Source organism: Chrysochloris asiatica, unplaced genomic scaffold (assembly GCF_000296735.1).
Source record: "Chrysochloris asiatica unplaced genomic scaffold, ChrAsi1.0 scaffold00033, whole genome shotgun sequence".
NCBI lineage: Eukaryota > Metazoa > Chordata > Mammalia > Afrosoricida > Chrysochloridae > Chrysochloris > Chrysochloris asiatica.
Window position 1 is genome coordinate 11,449,406 of NW_006408551.1, and position 18,296 is coordinate 11,467,701.

General features: G+C 39.3%; 1 protein-coding gene across 2 annotated transcripts in view; it reads left to right on the plus strand.

The window, feature by feature from the left end:
- Positions 1-9,040: 9,040 nt before the first annotated feature.
- USP15 (ubiquitin specific peptidase 15) overlaps positions 9,041-18,296 on the plus strand; it is a 189,180-nt gene continuing 179,924 nt past the window's right edge. Inside the window, exon 1 of one of the 2 annotated variants that reach the window (XM_006859509.1) lies at positions 9,041-9,190. In XM_006859509.1, coding sequence (XP_006859571.1) covers positions 9,102-9,190 — 89 coding nt within the window. In that variant the 5' untranslated portion in view covers positions 9,041-9,101. The remainder of the gene's footprint in view (positions 9,191-18,296) is intronic. The other variant, XM_006859510.1, reaches the window with a different exon arrangement.

Here is an 18,296-nt window from a genome sequence, read left to right on the forward strand (position 1 = left end):
GTAGATACATGAACAGAGACACAGGCTGAATGGGTCTGGGAGGAAAAGTGTAATGTGTATATATATATATGTATATATATATATCTCCCATAAATATGTAAGAATTTCAAAGAGGGTATTTGTATATGGACAACCATTAGGAGGAAGTGAGACAACTGTTGTTCCATGTAAGGGATTACAATCATTGAGATGAGACAAAGCTTTATAATTTGTTGGATGTAAAACTGAAGATCATGTCTATAAACTTTTACTCAATTCACAACAATACTACTACTAATAAAAGATGCCAGTTTGACCCAAGCCATGGTACTTCCAACTGCCTCATATTCATGTAAAATATGGACAATGAATAAGGAAGAATGTTAAAGAATCGATGCATTTGAAGTTTTGTTAGTGAAGAATATTGAAAGTACCATGGATAGTCAGAAGAACAAATAAATCTGTGTTGGAAGTACAGCCAGAATATTCCTTAGAATTGAGGATGGTGAAACTTCATCTTTTGTACTTTGGACAGGAAGGAACCTAGATAAGACATCATGGTTGGAAAAGCGGAGGGTCAATGAAAAAAAAAAAAAAGATGACTCTTAAAGAGATGGATTGACACACAGGCAAACACAATGGTCTCAAACATGACAACAATGATGAAGATGGCGTAGACTCTGCAGTATGTTATTGTTGTGCACAGGGTTGCTATGAGTTGGAACTGACTTGACAACACCTAACAACAACAAAATCCATTTAATTATTATTAGACGAGGGAAAGGACAAGATGCTGCTTAACATTTATTTATTTATTTTTTCATGAAGTATTTCTTTTTCTGTCTTGAAATCTCAATGAATGTAAATAACAAAATTTTTACCCAACATTTGCCCACTATCAGCCCTGATTTCACCAATATCACTCTTGGTTAGAGAGAATAAGTGAACTCATTCTTCAAGTTTCCCACTATACATTTCATTTTCAAAATTCTAGGATCCATAGACTATACTATACCTAGAAAGAATTTCTTTGCTATAACCTATTAGACCTAGTAGACCATACTTTTGTTTATTGATTCAATTCAGCTTAGTTCTATTATCACTTATTGAGTACCTACTATAAGGGAAAGGATCCCTGGTAATGTACTGGTTACGAGTTAGGCTGCTAACATCAAGGTCAGCAGTTCAAAACTATCAGCAGTTCCACAGGAGAACGATGTTTTCTGCTCCTGTAAAGATTCACAGCCTCGGAAACCTTATGCAGGGTCGCTATGCGTTGGAACCTACTCCAAGTCACACCACCACCACCACTGTAAGGTATATTGACATCAACCTTCAAGATAGTATATGCTTGTCAAATCATTTTGTACATGCTTCTGTGAGGATATAAAGAAACAACTTAATCAATTCATAGACTTCGTGTCCATGCTAAATGGAAAGTTTCCAAATCCTATTGTTGTTAAGTACCATCGAGTCAGTTCTGACCCACAGCGACCCACAGCGAACATAATGCATTAGGCAAATCTGCTGCACAAGACCTTTTTAAAGTGTGGAAGAGCAAAGATGTCAGCTTGAAGACTAAGGTGCGCCTGAACCAAGCCATGGTATTTTCAATGACCTCACATGCATGCGAAAGCTGGACAGTAAATAAGGAAGACCGTAGAAGAATTGATGCTTTTGAGTTGTGGCATTGGAGGAGAATATTGAAAGTGCCATGGGCTGCCAAAAGAACCAACAGATCTGTGTTGGAAGAAGTGCAGCCAGAGTGCTCCTTGGAGGCCAAGATGGCCAAACTTCATCTCTCATATTTCGGACATATTGTCAGAAGGGACCAGTCGCTGGAGGATATCATGTTTGGTAAGGTGGAGGGTCAGAGAAAAAGAGGAAGACCCCTAATGAGATGGATTGGTCAAGTGGCAGCATCGATGGACTCAATCGTGGCAACAATAGTGAGGTTAGCCCAGGATCGGGCAGTGTTTCATTCTGCTGTGTTTAAGGTTGCTATGAGTTGGTACCGACTCAATGGTACCTAACAACAACAAGAAGGAGCAGCTGGTGAGCTTGAACCATCGACCTTGCAGTTCAAACCAACTTTGCAATCTAACACATTAACCCACAGCGCCATACCAGGACTCCAAATCCTATAGGGCAGGAGATTAAATTTTGGTTCCTCATTTTAAAAAAATTAAATACCTTTAGCATGGGCAGAGAAGCCATGGCAGCATAGTAGTTCACACACTGGGCTGCTAAATACAAGGTCAGCAGTTCAAATCCACCATCTGCTTCTCAGGAGAAAAAAGATTTCTACTCCCATAAAGATTTATAACTTCAGACAACCTACATAGGTTTGTACTGTGTCAGTATCAGTTTGATGGCAGTGGTTTTAGGTGGTAATATGGGAGGGATCATGATATGGTGATGTGGGTTAATGCACTGGATTGCAAAATCAGTTTGAACTGCAAGGTTAGTGGTTCAAGCTCACCAGCCACTCCTTGGAAACACTATACAGGGTAGCTATGGGTTGGAGCTGACTCAATGGCACTCAACAACAACATACAATTCAGTAAAATCCTCACAATTCCTTACTATTTTAAAAGAGATTTGTTTCATTCGTTAGCTATATCAAACCCCTGCAAGCATTTGCGGTTCAGTTTCTGAAGAATTCAATCGCTTTATTTTACAATGAGAAAACTAATGCTCACAGAGATTAAATGACTTGGCCAAGGTTACACAGCTAGTTAATTGCACTGTGCCAGTCAGACTCCAAGTATACCAGTCCTTTGTAAAGAACACTATTCATTTCACTACTTTTTATTCTCTTTCTCAGAATCCAATATTTGTCTAAAAAGGAGCCTAAATATTTTTTAAACTGCAACATGGCACTTACAATTTTTATTCATATTCCAAGTTTCAAAATAGTATTCTCAGATTAAACATTTTACTATATACTGTTTTGGTGTTTACATTACACCCCTGCATTTCCACTGCCTTTTAGCTGTACAGAGAGCTGGATACAGGACAAAGGAAACACAAAAGAGTAAAGAATATTTTAGGGAGATGAATAAGAATGGTGGTGGTGATGGGATTAACAAATCAGAGGAAAAGATTGTAGAGAAAGAATGGGAAAGACAAAACTGGGACAGCGGTTGCTAAAGCACAAAGATAGGAAGAGTTGAGAAATAAAGGGCCAGGGCATCATCTACCATTGTTCTTCTAGGAGCTGTGCTGACTTTGTAAATGCATGTGATCTGCTAAACTCAATAAGCTTATATGTATGCCGATTTTTCCTTAGGTGGCCCCCTCTATAACTGTCAAGTGGGCAAAGCTTGTCTTGGAATTCTTTGTACTTTCTTCCATTCAACCCTAAAAATACAGTGTTTTTAATTCTTGTTGTTATTGTTAACTGCCATCCAGTTTGTTCTGATTCGTAGCATCCCTATGTACAACAGAATAAAATATTTCCCAGCCCTACAACATCCTGACAATGGTAGACATGTTTGAGCCCGTTTTTGTAGGCACTGTGTCAGTCCATCTCGTTGATGATCTTTCTCTTTTTCACTCATCCTCACCTTTACCAGGAATCCTGGTGTGGCGCTGAGGGTTAATGTGTCAGACTGCAAAGTTGTTTGAACTGCAAGGTTGGCGGTTCAAGCTCACCAGCTGCTCCTAAGAAACCCTATACAGGGTCGCTATGGGTCGAAATCAACTCGATGGCATACAACAACAACAACCCCTTTACCAAGCATGATGGCCTTCTCCAGGGACTTATCTTTCCTGGCAACATGTTGAAAGTGTTTAAGATGAAGTCTTGCCATCCTTGCATCTAAGAAGCTGTGAGCCTTTTGTTTATGTAACTATACTGAAGGCTGTATAGTCTGATTATCATCCATGAGTGCTTTTAGTTTTCAATTTCAACAAGTAAGGTTGTTTCATCTGCATATCACAGGTTGTTAATGAGTCTTTCTCTGATGATAATGCTGTGTTCTTCATAAAATCCAGTTTCTCAAACTACCTGCTTAGCTTTTGGTGGTGGTGGTGGTGTCCCATGGAGTCAAATCCAACTCATAGCGACCCTGTATAGGGTTTCTGAGGCTGTAAATCTATACTGGAGCAGAAAGCCTCATCTTTCTTCCACAGAACCACTGGTTGTTTTGAACTTCTAACCATGAAGTTAGCAGCCCGACTCAAAATGACTATGCTACCAGAGCATATAGGGTGAATAAATATGGTGAGGGGATACAATACTGTTGCACACCTTTCCTGATATTTAACTATATAGTATCCCCTTTTTCTGTTCGAATGACTGCCTCGACCTACAGGTTCCACCATTCATCTGTCAGTTTGTTGCACTATGATGACTTACATGTTGCTATGATTCTAAAAGCTATGCAGCAATATTTTTAAATATCAGCAAGGTACACCTATGGTGGACAGGTTTCAGCTTAGTTTCTAGAAAAAGACAGACTAGGAAGATGATGAGGTGGACTAATTCTGAATGTTTAGCCATTGAACACCTTATGAATAGCAGTGAAACACTGTCAGATAGCACTAGAATATTGAAATATGATGAACACCACCAAAACATTACCAGATATAGTGCTGGAAGATGAGCCCCTTAGTTGGAAGGCACTCAAAATACGACTGGGGAAGAGCTGCCATCTCAAAGTAGAGTTGACTATGATGCCACAAGTGGAGTGAGGCTTTCAGGACCTTCATTTGCTGATGCGCTACTACTCAAAATGTGGACAAACAGCTTCAAACATCCATGGATATTCAGAACATGGAATGTATGAAGTATGAATCTAGAAAATACGGAAGTTGTCAAAATGAAATGGAATGTATGAAGATCGATGTCCTAGACATTAGGAAGCACAAATGGACTGGCCATTTAAAATCTGAAAATCACAGGGTTTGCTATGCTAGGAATGACAAACTGAAGAGGAGTGACATAGCAAAAAACATTTCAAGATGTCTTGGAAGTATAACGCTGGCTGTGAAAGAATAATATCCCTATAGCTACAAGGAAGACCAGTTAATATCACTATTATTTAAATCTACACACCAATTACTAATGCCAATGATGATGAAATGAAAATTCTACCAAATTCTTCAATCTGAAATTGATCAAACATGCAATCAAGATGCATTGATAATTACTGGTGATTGGAATGCAAAGTTTGGAAATAAGGTGGAAGGATCAGTAGTTGGAAAATAGGGCCTTGTTGATAGAAATGATCCTGGAGATCACATGATAGAATTTTGCAAGACCAGTGACTTGTTCATTGTAAACACTTTTGTTAAACATAAAAGATGACCATACTCATGGACCCCAAAGGGAACATGGCCCCCAAAGCGAAGAACACACTCAGCATTTCTCAAACTGAAATAACTTAAGAAAAAAAATCAAGACTCAAATTGAATTATTGAAGGATTCTATGGGCAAAATGACTCGTGGTGTGGTGCTATAGGCTCAGCACTGGACTGCAAACCACAAGGTCAGCAGTTCTAACCTATCAGCTGCTTCTTGGAAACCCTATACAGGGTCACAATGAGTCAGAACCTACTCAATGGCACTTAACAACAATAATGGGCAAAATATTGAATAATATATAAAGTATCAAAAGAAAATGGAATGTATATACAGGGTCGCTGTATCAAAAATAAATGGGCAATGTCCAATTATGTCAAGAGGTAGCATATGATCAAGAGTCAATGGTACTAAAGGAAGAAGTTCAAGGTGCATTGAAGGCACTGGCAAAGAACAAGGCTCCAGGAATTGATAAAATACAAACTGAAATATGAAAAAAATAATGCAGCAGTAGAGGCACTCATTCAGCTGTGATTGGAAGAGATCCATATTTGTGCCTATTCCAAATAAAGGTGACCCAATGGAATGCGGAAATCGGATAATATCATTAATATCACATGCAAACAAAATTTAGGCAAAGATAGTTTACAAATGACCGCAACATTACACTGACAGGGAACTGCCAGAGGTACAAGTGAGATTCTGACGAGGACATGAAATGAGGGATATCACAGCTGACGTCAGATGGTTCTTGGTTGACCGTGGAGAAAAGCAGAAAGATGTTGATCTGTGCTTTGTTGACTATGCAAAGGGTTTCAACAGTGTAGATCATGACAAGCAATTTACAATACTGCAGAAAATAGATATTCCAAAATTGTGCTCATGAGGAATATATACATAGCCAAAGAGGCTGCTGTTTCAACTTAACAAGAGTTCACGGAATGGTTTAAAATTAGAAAAGGTGTGCGCCAGGGTTCTATTCTTTCACTACACTTATTCAGTCTGTATGCTGAGCAAATAATCTGGGAAGCTGGATTATATGAAGAATGTGGCATCAGGATTGGAGGAAGACTCGTTAACAACCTGAGATACGCAGACGATACAATCTTGCTTGCTGAAGCAAAGAGGACTTTAAATACTGATGAAGACCAAAGGCCATAGCCTTCAGTATGATTTCACCTCAATTTAAAAAAACAAAAATCCTCACCACTGGACCAATAAATAACATAAAGGTAACAGGTGAAAAGATTAAAGTTATCAAAGACTGCATTTTGCTTGGGTCAACCAGTAACACTGATGAAAGCAGCAATCAAGAAATCAAACGATGTATTACATTAGACAAATCTGCGGCACAAGACCTCTTTAAAGTGTTAAAAAACAAAGACGTCAGTTTGAGGACTCAGGTGCGCCTGACCCAAGTCATGGTCTTTTCAATGACTTCATATACATGTGAAAGTCGGACAGTGAATAAAGAAGACTGTAAAAGAGTTGACACATTTGAGTTATGGTGTTGGAGAAGAATATTAAGAGTACCATGGACTGCTAGAAGAACAAACAAACCTGTGTTGGAACAACAGCCAGATTGTCCTTAGAAGCCGGGATGGCAAGACTTCATCTGTCATACTTTGGACACATCACCTTGTCGGATCCATTTCTGAATAAGGGTACCATGCTAGATAAAGGCAGTTAAAATGAGGAAGACCCCTAGTGAGATGGATTGGCACAGTGGCAACAGTAATGGGCTCAAGACTGTGAGGATGGCACAGGATCAGGCAGTATTCAATTTGTTGTGCAAAAGGTCTCTGTGAGGTGAAAGGGCCCTAACAACAACAATAGTAACATGAACAGGTTCTGCATGAGCAAAGTTAACCAAACAATACCAAACTTATTGCCATCGATTCGATTCTGACTCTTTGGATCGCTTAATACGATTTCCGAGGTTGTAAATCTTTATAGGAGCAGAAAGTCTTATCTGTCTCCCATAGAATGGCTGGTGGGTTTGAACTGCCAACTTTGTGGTTAACATCCTAGTGTTTATCTTACAGGAATTACCTTTCTTTGAAATGTTATTCACAATTCGCTATGATTTGCAGTCAAATGGCTTTACATAATAAACACAACACAGGTAATGTCTCTGGTATTCTCTGCTTTCAGTCAAGATCCATCTAATGTCAGCAATGACATCCCTCATTCCATGTCCACTTCTAAATCTGGCTTGAATTTCTAGTAGCTCCCTGTTATTAGGAAAATTCCCTTTTCTTAGTCTGTCAGAAGAAAAGTCAAAAAATTTAAGAAATACTAACAGGAAGTGGTTTTCAGATTCTCAAATGAAAGATGACAAGATTACACATAGTATTATTATGCAAAAATAAGCAATCATAATGTTGATATACATAAATTGTCAATATATACTAGTACAACTACTCCATATTTACTGCATTCCCACCAAATGAATTGGAGTAGGCATTAAACGTTGGGAAACAAGAGAGATACTGTGGGAATGTTTTCCTATTTTTCAGACTTTCCATATCATTTTGTTATTTTAACACCAAATGATATGGCATTTTTACTTTTGAAAATACTTAAAAAGTTATGCCAAAATTTATTTATAAAACAAATGTTTATATGGCTTTCTTCTATGTTAGCCACTAGAGGTAGAGGTGAAAGAGATGGATTCCAGTTTCAGCCCTTGAGGAATTTACATTTCATTTCAGGCTTTTAATGAGTTGCACTGCTAAGTCATTTGAACCACAAGGTTGGCGGTTCAAGCTCATCAGATGCTCTTCAGAAACACTATACAGGTTGCTATGGGTCGGAACTGACTCGACAGCACAACTACAAGAAGTGAGTGTGCTATAGTAGAAAGCACATGGGCTCTGGGATCAGGGTTATAAACTCGTCACTCCACTTACTAGCTGTGTCACCTTAACAAATACCCTTGATTTTTGGAGAGATTCAATTTCTTCCATTTTAGCATAATTATTGGCTTCAAATGATAAAATGTAACTGAAATTACTGTTTAGTTACATTTTAGGTGTACATACTATAGGAAGACGAGAGGAAATGATTTTCCTCCTGTTTAGTATCTGCTATTACTCAATATGTATTTTATGTCCTGTTCACCGAGGAACTGGGACATGTTTTTCACTGCAGTTTAGCTATCTGGGTGTGCCTGGGGAGGCGTCACAAAGAGCCTATAAATGGTCCCCACCTACAATAGGAGTAAGAGAGTTGGAAGAAGCCCAGGTAGGGCATTGAGGCCAAGTGTTCAGTTTTGGATTCTTTCTTTTTGGTCAATATTCACTGAGTTTGGCTTCCATGACTCGCAATGAAAAGACAAAAGTAAAAAAACTGCTAAAATTACCTGCCATATCTTAGTCGTCCCCACGCCCCCACCCCACCCTCAAGAGTGAGCGAAAGCGCAAATAAGGGCTCTCAGGCTTCTGAAGGAAGGCAAGTCAGAAGTCGAGGATAGACCCTACAGTGGCACCACTCAGAGAGCACCCGAACCCCCACTGAGGAAAGCCAGAGGTCCCAAGCTGGAGGAGGCCGAGCCCGACGCGAGATGCTGGAGAGGCAGGGACCGACGGGGGGCAGCAGACCACTGCCACCTTCCCAGTCCGCTCCGGGTACGCTCTAGGGTTCAGAGGTACATCCTGTGCCTCGCTCCCGCCTTCCCCTCGCCCCCCACCCGCGCCTTCCTTTTGGTTTCGACCTGGCGGCAGGGAGGGGCTACGAGACGCCATTCCCACAATGCTCTAGGGCGTGCCGCCGCCGTCGCTGCCGCCGCCTCCGCTACCGCTAGTGGAAGAAGATGGCGGAAGGCGGAGCGGCGGATCTGGACACCCAGCGGTCTGACATCGCTACGCTGCTCAAAACCTCGCTCCGGAAAGGGGACACCTGGTGAGGAAAAGGGCTTGAGGGTGACTGCGGCTTCCCGAGGATGGTAGGGAACTGGGAGAGAACTGCAAGCTGTATTTTTCGCTAGTGACAGGTGCGGGCAGGTCTGGCGGCTGCCGCCCTGGGCAGCAGGATTTTGGCCGGTGCCGGACTCTTGGGGTAAAGGTTGAACTGGTGAGGAGGGCTTGGATTCTCGGCCTGTCGGAGCGTGCTGAGAGGTCTGTGGAGATTGGAGGGGGCCGATACAGTTCTCTTCGTCCTATAGTGCCGCTCCCACCTCAGGCCTTTCTGAACCATAGGTTACAGTCGTTGGGCTAGAGTCCTACTGTATTTGACAGGTTCGGGTCCCGCGGTTTATTATGATCTCATCCACTTTACTTCTTCAATCATTTCCTTTCCCGGTATTGTCGGCATCCAAGTTCCCTCTAATGCCGATTCTCCAAGTCTTCCGGCAGGCAGGCTGCAGGATGTTTGCAGTCCGTACTACACAGGTGGCATGTGTCAGGGCGCCACTTACGAGAAAAGAAACCCTACTTTGCAGTTTCTTTTCAAAAGGAGGGAGAGGAGTAGAGAACCTTAGGCTTATGAGCGATACCACGTGGTCTTGTTCTTTACGGGAGGGTTGATAAAAGCCGCCAGCGTTTCTCCTGAAGTGCAGCCCTTCCCTCCTCTTTCAGGGATAACATAGGCCTGCAAAAAGTAGATAAGTCCATTTGACGTTTAAGTAACTTGCTAATATGGAAACTTAGGAAATATCAAGGATATACACTTAAAATGCTGAATGAAGTAGGTGGAGATTTTAATACTTGTGCTCAGTTTATAGGAAGAGATTTGGTTGGTTGGTGTGTGCCGTGGAGTCGATTCTGACTCATAGTGACCCTGTACAAGGTTTATGAGGATGTAAATCTTTGCGCAGAACAGCTGGTAGTTTCGAACTGCTGACCTTGTGGCTCGTAGCCCGATTTGTAACCACTACGCTACCAGAGCAACGTGGAATCAAGTAGGATTGTTTTATTACTTGTGTATGTGTATTTAAAATAAAAACATTCCTGCATCATTTTAAACAGCTAACAATATATTGTATTCAGTGTGCCTCTTTATTATAATAATTTTATTTTCCCTTCCAAATGTCATCATAACAATGGTATATAATTTACGAAGTGTTTTTCATGTACAGTCACTCATTGCTTAACGTGCGCGATAAGTTTTGTGAAATAGAATGTTCTGTGATTTGGACAATCAAGCTACTGCCTTGTTGTTGTTGTGATGTGCCGTGGAGTCGGCTCCGACTCATAGTGACCCTATTCAAGGTTTCCAAGGCTGTAAATCTTTATGGGAGCAGAAGCCTCATCTTTTCGCCTGCGGAACAGCTGGTAGTTGCCAACTGCTGACCATGCGATTAGCAATCGCTATGCTACCAGAGATCCTTCTCGTAAGCGTCTGCCTTGTTGTTGTTATATGCCTGCCGTGGAGTCGGTTCCAACTCATAGCGAGTTATAAATCTTTACGGGAACGTAAAGCCTCATCTTTCTCCTTCGGAACAGCTGGTGGTTTCGAACTGCTGACATTGCGGTTCGCAGCCCGATTCGTAACCACTACGCTACCAGAGCTCCTTAAGCTTCTGCCTTAGTGGTTGACAATAGTGCTTGTCAATGTGCTGAGAGGGATTAGTTTTGTGTTTGGTCCTCATTTTTCATTAGCAATTTCTCCATATCTGATATAGGACTCTCTGTAGCTTTCAGTGGAGTCTTGGTGTGGGGCTGTGGGTTAATGCGCCAGACTGCAAAGCCGTTTGAACTGAAGGGTGGCAGTTCAAGCTCACCAATTGCTCCTTGGAAACCCTATACAGGGTCGCTATGGGTCGGACCTGACTCGACGGCACATAACAACAGAATTTTCAGTGGAAGCCGCCCTTTTACAAGTTGGAGACTTTTTTTCCTGTCTATAGGGATCATGTTGATTGTCAAGTGCTTAGGAATATATCAAACAATAATAGCATTCACTGATTTTCCACCTAGATGGTGGTGGTGGTTATGTACTGTGAAGTCAGGTGCGACTCATAGTCACCCTGTATAGGGTTTTTGATACTACAGATCTCTGCGGGAACAGAAAGCCTCATCTTTCTCCTATAGTGCTAGTGTTACAAGTAGTTTTGAAATGCTGACGTTGTGATTAGCAGCCCAACTCATAACCCACAACCCTACCAAGGCCTTAGCGTTATCTAATAACCTTTTGTTTCACTTCCAAAGCTGTACTTCTCCTTTGCCTTCTGCTGCTAGCACTAGTTTTGCAGTGTTTGGAAGCCATGATACATTTCATGGTAGTATTTTCTGAGGAAAACTAAAAGACATAAGATTACAACGCAAAAGAGACATGACACGAGATTGGATGCTACTGTCTACAAATCAAAAGCATATACTGTTTCATGGTAAATTCAGAAAGTACAGTACAGTACATAGGTAAACCAGTAACATAAGCATTTATTATGACTGTCAAGACATGTATTATAGGTTATATATATACAGTGTATCATTACATATGCACATTCACTTTGTATATGAGTGACATGAGATTCAGGTGTTGCAAGTGGGAAGCTTTGTGTTCGTTTTCCAATCTGGATATCTGAACTCTTATTATAACCTTGTCAGGCCTTGAGTGTCTGTGTGGATGTTGCTTGAATGGACATTATGTGGCACATGACTGTACTCTAATATATAATGGAAGGAGAGTAGGATTTAGACTTGTGTTATATCACAACGCCACTAGTTAACTTGCAGTCTAACTTCGGAAAAGTTCATTTAAATCACCGTACTTCAGTATCTTTATCTGTGTAGTGGATAATAATTTTAAGTGTTTTATCGTGATTCAATTAGATTATTCAACGAAGATTTGATACTTAGGAGAAACCATTAAATCTTAGTTACCTTCTTATCTCCACCATTTACTCCTAAAAAAATGTTGTGATATTAGGATCATTTTTAAGTAAGCTAGCAGGGTACATACTTTAACTTAAATACTTTGATCTAAGTCCTGGTATTTTTTTCCTACTTGGATTAGTGCTGTATTTAAATGATAAAAACACCTGAAGATGTCAACATATACTTGTTTCATTATAGCACAAAAATTAGCTTTGATTGACTTAAACATCATTATTATTCACATTGGAGTGTTCTTAACACGTTTATTTTTGTGGAAAAATTGGGGATTTTCAGCCTATGGGTTTTTAAAGATGAAATCATTCCTTGTTCCTATGTATGTTAAGAGACATTTAAAAATTCTTAATTTATCTAGCCTATTACCCTGTGTGGTGTGGCACTGTGGGTTAATGGGCTGGAATGCCAGATTGGTTTGAACCTCAAGATTGGCAGTTCAGGCTCACCATCCGCTCCTTGGAAACCCGATACAAGGTTTCTCTGAGTTGGAACCGACTTCATAGCACATAACAACTGCAACATTACCCTTCATGGTCTCCTGGTGCTGCTCTTCAAGATAAACATTGGACGGCAATCCACAGATCAGCAGTGCAAACCCATCTGCTGCTCCTTGGAAACCCTATATAGGGTTGTTAGGAATCGGAACTGACTTGAAGGCACTTAACATTACCCTGCATAGAAGTCCTGATGTGGTGCTGTAGGATAAGCTCTGGACTGCTAACCGTAAGGTCGACAGTTCAAACCCACCAGCTAGCTACCCCTCAGAAACCCTGAGAGTCGCTCTGAGTTGGAAATGACTCAAGAGTACTTAATAGCAATACTCTCTTGCATAAAAAGATAAATATGGATATCCTTTAAAGTGTTGAGTGCTGTCGAATCAGCAACCCCTGTGGAGGTTTCCCAGGAGCTGCTGGTGGGTTTGAACTACCAGTCTTGTGGGTAGCAGCCCAGTGCTTTATCCTATAGCACCATATCAGGGCTCTTTAAGATACAAATATATAAATTTAAATTTGGGTTATTACTTTTTTTCAGTTTTGATGGTTTTGCATAAAACCTAAAACCCATGACTGTCGAGTTAGATTCTGACTCAGAGACACTGTAAGACAGTGGTGGCCCTATGGTTTGCAAGGTTGTAAATCTTATGGCAGCAGACTGACAAATCTTTCTCCAATGGAACCAGAGCTACTGGTAGTTTTGAACAAACTGCCAACCTTTCAGTTATAAGAGTGCTTTAACCATTGCATCACCAGGACTGCCTTGTTTTTGGTGTGTTGTTAGGTGCTGTTGAGTCTGTTCTGACTCATACAACTTTGGATAGGATTTCTGGGAGTGGGTTTGAACTGCTGGCCTTGTGGTTAGCAGTCTAGTGCTTATCCTACAGCACCATGTCAGTGTTGCTGACCTGACAGGGTCATAGGATCAGTATGTGTATTGTAGGCATTAAACTTTTTAAAAAGTTTTTTATTGTGAATTGAGTGATAGTTTACATGGGAGAACATTGGTTTTACACTCATCATTTCATTGCAATGATTACAATCTCCTCCGTGCATCATCATTCAACAGTAGTAGCTTCTATTCCCTCTGTGTTTTGTTTTGTTTTTGGTGTGTGTGTGGGGATGTACACAGAAACACTCAGGAATATATAATCATGTAAACAACCAAAGGGCACATTCTACAAGCCTGTCTTCTGACTGCCAGCACACAGCCTTTCTCTTTTCATGAGCCTAGAGTCCTCAGCTGCTTTATCTCTTCATGTCTTCATCTCTGATAGGTATTAAACTTTGAAATTGTGTTATTTTTCAAATAAATAGGTCATTTTTGCTTTTTGACAAAGTTGTTATAAATCATTTTAAAGAGTAAATACAGGAGTCCCATAAATTTTCGTCATATGAATGCTGACATTTTAAAGAAAAGGAAAGTGAGGCCTCGATATTTTAGGTGACATCAGAATGTACAAAAATTTAACTCCACATTAATTTTTCTTATTTAAAAGGATATGTGTGTGTGTGTGTGTGTGTGTGTGTACGAATTGCATGCTAAAGATGGTACTGGGAAGTTGTAATAATCAGTTTGGATTTTATGTGAGCCAGTTTACTTGCAAATTAACAAGTGAAATCTGTCTTCCCTCCAAATAATGTAGCTTAAAAGTTTGATTCAGAGGAGAATTATTTGATGAGTACATATTTGACAGTGCACTTGTGAGTTCAGCTCTGGTAACGGTATTTAATAATTTCATTGTAATGGGCTCACACTTTCGGTACTCAGTTAAAAAAAGTTAGTTAAGTTTCTCTCTTTAACCTTTTTATTTTTTAAAAAAGTTCTGTATTAGTCTTTTCTAGGTATTTGGGTAAATCCTTTCTGTTTTTATGTAGCTGAAATGGGTCAGACAAAAATAGAACATTGTCTTGGAATATGTATATCACCATCATTTAAAAGAGTTTCTGGTGTACTAAGAATAAAAGGAAAGGTAGATTTACTATAAGTTTGTTCTTGAAAGTTTAGTAGAGATGTTTGATGTTATTATCAAATAAAAAGAATAAATTTCATTAGTTAGATTGTGCTCTGCTAATTCTTAGCACCTAGAGCTGTGGCTTTGTTGGATAAGCACTGGGCCCCAACCACAAGAATGCCAGTGGAACCCCACCAGCTACCCTGAGAGAGAAAGATGAGGCTTTCTGTTCCCGCAAAGATTTACAGCCTCAGAAACACTGCACAGGGCTTTGTGAGTCGGAACTGACTCAGCAGCACTTAACAACAAGGGTAAGTAATTAGATTTGATTTCTAGGTGAATGCTAATTTCTATTTATTTGTAAACAGTGAATGGCTTTTGTCTGCAAGCTGTTAGTCTAGGCACAAAATAAGTTATGCAAGTCCGAAATGAAAAACAAACTTTTTGATATGTGTGGTATTAGACTTTATAGAAAGAAGTCAGTAGAGGTTAATGCAAGAAGAATAATGCCTCTTTTAAAAGGTGAAGTAGGAAAGTCACACTGATCTGGATCAAAAGGAGTAAAGATATAGTCTTGTTATATGTTTCTTCTCCAAGAAAATCATGAACAAAATCAAAGAATAGAATTTTGGATATATATAGACAAAAATTTGCTGCAAAAGACCTATTTAAAATGTTAAAGAGCAAAGATGTCACTTTGGAGCTAAGCCTGAACCAAATCAAGATATTTTCAGTAGCCTCATACGCATGTGAAAGCTGAACAATGAATAAGGAAGATGGAAAAAGAATTGAAGCATTTGAATTATGGTATTGGGTGGAAAATATAGACTGCCAGGAGAACACACGAATCTGTGTTGGAAGTCCAGCCAGAATGCTCCTTTGAAGTAAGGATGGTGAGATTTCATCTCATGAACTTTGTACATGTTTTCAGGAGAAGGACATCATATTTGGTAAAGGGTAAGGGAACTAAATTTGTTTAGCTTAGGATGAGTAAAAGATAACTAGATAGTTTCGTCTTCAAGAACTTGGTTTCTCCTGATGAGACAAAAAGAAAATTTGTTCAGATTACATTAAAAAAAAAAGTCCTATTGTGGCGCTGTATGATTAGCACTGGACTGCTATACATAAGACTGGTGGTTCAAACCCACCAGCCAGTCCTTGGACTCTATATATATATGTTCTCTGTGAGTCGGAATTGACTCTATGGCACTTAACAACAACACAGTTTTAAAAAGAATATATAAAGCCTATCGCCGTCGATTCTGACTAAAAGCGACTCTATAGTGTAGAACTGCCCTTTAAGGACTCCAAGGCTGTACAAAATTAAACTGCTACATCTTTCCCCTGTGGAGTGGCTGGTAGGTTCAAACTGCCAATGTTTCAGTTAGCAGCCAAGTGCTAAACCATGACTTCTCTTAAATTGTTAGTGCTGTTGAGTCGGTTCTGACTCATAGCAACCCTGCATAGAGTTTCTGAGGAGCAGCTGGTGAGCTTGAACTGCTGACCTTGCAGTATAAACTGGCCTTGCAATCCAGCGCATTAACCAGTATGCCACACCATTACTCCATGTAAGTATTTTAGGAATGGAGGAATCTATGGAATTGCTGTGAGGAGTCTTGGTATGCCTCTGTGGGATAGAGCTCTAGACTGCAAGGTCGATTTGAACCACAAGGTTGGTGATTCAAACTAACCAGCCACTTCTTGGAAACTCTATAGAGCCACTATGTTATCAGAACCGACTCAACGGCACTTAACAACAACTTAAGGAGTACTGGTGTGTCGCCATAGGATAAGTACTGGACTGCTAACCACTGAACTGCTAACAAGCAGTTCAATCCCTCCAGCCACTCCTTGGAAAACCTGTAGAGGGTCTCTATGAGTGAGAAATGACTTGAAGTTACTTAACAACACACAACCATAAGTCAGAATCAACGCAGTGGTTACTAACAACAAAGTTATATAACTGGAGTCCTTAGGTGCAAACAGTTAATAAAGGTTCAAGGTTTGATTCTACCCACAGGCACCTCAGAAGAAAAGCCAGGAAATCTACTTCTGAAAACAGTTGTTGTTATGTGCCATGGAGTTAGCTCCAACTCATAGGGTTTCCAAGGAGCCGCTGTTGGGTTTGAACTGCTAACCTTGTGAATAGCAGTTCAGTGCTAATCCTACTAAGAAACTATCAATTGAAAATTTTGTGTAGTGCATGCAGCTCTACTTATGCACATGAGTCTGAATGAGCTCAAAGGCAACTTTTTTTATATTCACACTGTGTTCACACAGTGATATAGCTAAGATTTTAAAGCAAGCATTCTGAGTCTTTAGTCTTTGCCCTTAAATCACTTTACTTTTTAAATCCTAAGCTCAGAAAGTGAAAGTCATTTGACTGTATTTACAGAGTAGTGATATAGCTAAGATTTAAAACAAGCATTCTGAATCTTTAATCTTTGCCCTTAAATCACTTTACTTTTTCTTACTGGATGGGTAACCCAAAGATCAGTGGTTCAAATACACCAGTTACTCTTTGGATACCTTATACAGAATTGCTATGAGTCAAAATCAACTCCACAGCACTCAACAACAACATTTTAATGACTGATTTTAAAGAGTAATTCTATTTTTTTTAAAATGAATGGGCGTTTTTTTTCTGTTTAAATGAAATATTTTATATTTACCAGTAGACTTTTATCCACACTCGTCTTTTGTGACTGTTCAGTTTAGGTATGATAGAATATGTAGAAAATAATGCCACCTTCCTTCCAAAAATTAAATGTTTAAAAAATACTAGATGGCTAACTGAATATATAACAGAATTTTTTTTATTCAAAAAATATACAATCAAAAGAAAATGGACACCTTACACACAAAGACAAAAACAGACTAAAAGTTAAAGGATGGAAAAGAATATACCAAACTAATTGCAATAAAAAACGAGCAGGAGTGGCAATACTAATCTCTGATAAAATAAACTTTAAGGCAAAAAAACAGCATAAAAGATAAAGAAGGACACTATCTCATGATTAAAGGGTCAACTGAGAAAGATGACATAACCATAATAAATATCTACGCTCCCAGTGAAAGAGCACCAAGATATATGAAGCAAACCCTACTAGAATTGAAGAAATAGACAAATCTACAATTATAGTGGGAGATTTTAATATGCCACTTTTTGAAAAGGAATAGAGAAGAAAATGGATCATTTTCTGTTTTATTAAAAGTATTGTTGTTGTTGTTAAGTGCCATGGAGAAATGATATGGCCCCTTATGTAGTTTATAGCTATAACACATCAGATAGATAGTAAGAGCTTTTAGGATATTTTGTTTTAGTATTTTGTCAGTAATGGTTTACAGTAAACCACAACTACATTAGGCTATCTTTTTGGACTCTATGGGAATAGACCAGCACAAAAAAAATGCAAATTCATATTTGGTATATTATGTTTAATATTTATTGATTTTTTAGCACTAAAACTCTTAGAGAATTTTCCAAGCCAAAGAGCATTCAAATGAGGTACATTTGAAGGTACAGGCAAAATCATCGTGATACATCTTTAACATTTTTTGAAAATTGACTGTCAGTTATATCATTGCTACTAAAACAACTAGTTTTGCTGTTTTAGTCATTAAATGTAACCATTTTATTATTTGAGTTTAGATTGATTCTTCTTTCAGTTTAAGAATCATTATTAATGAAGCCATGATTATTGATGAAAGTGAATGGAAACCATGA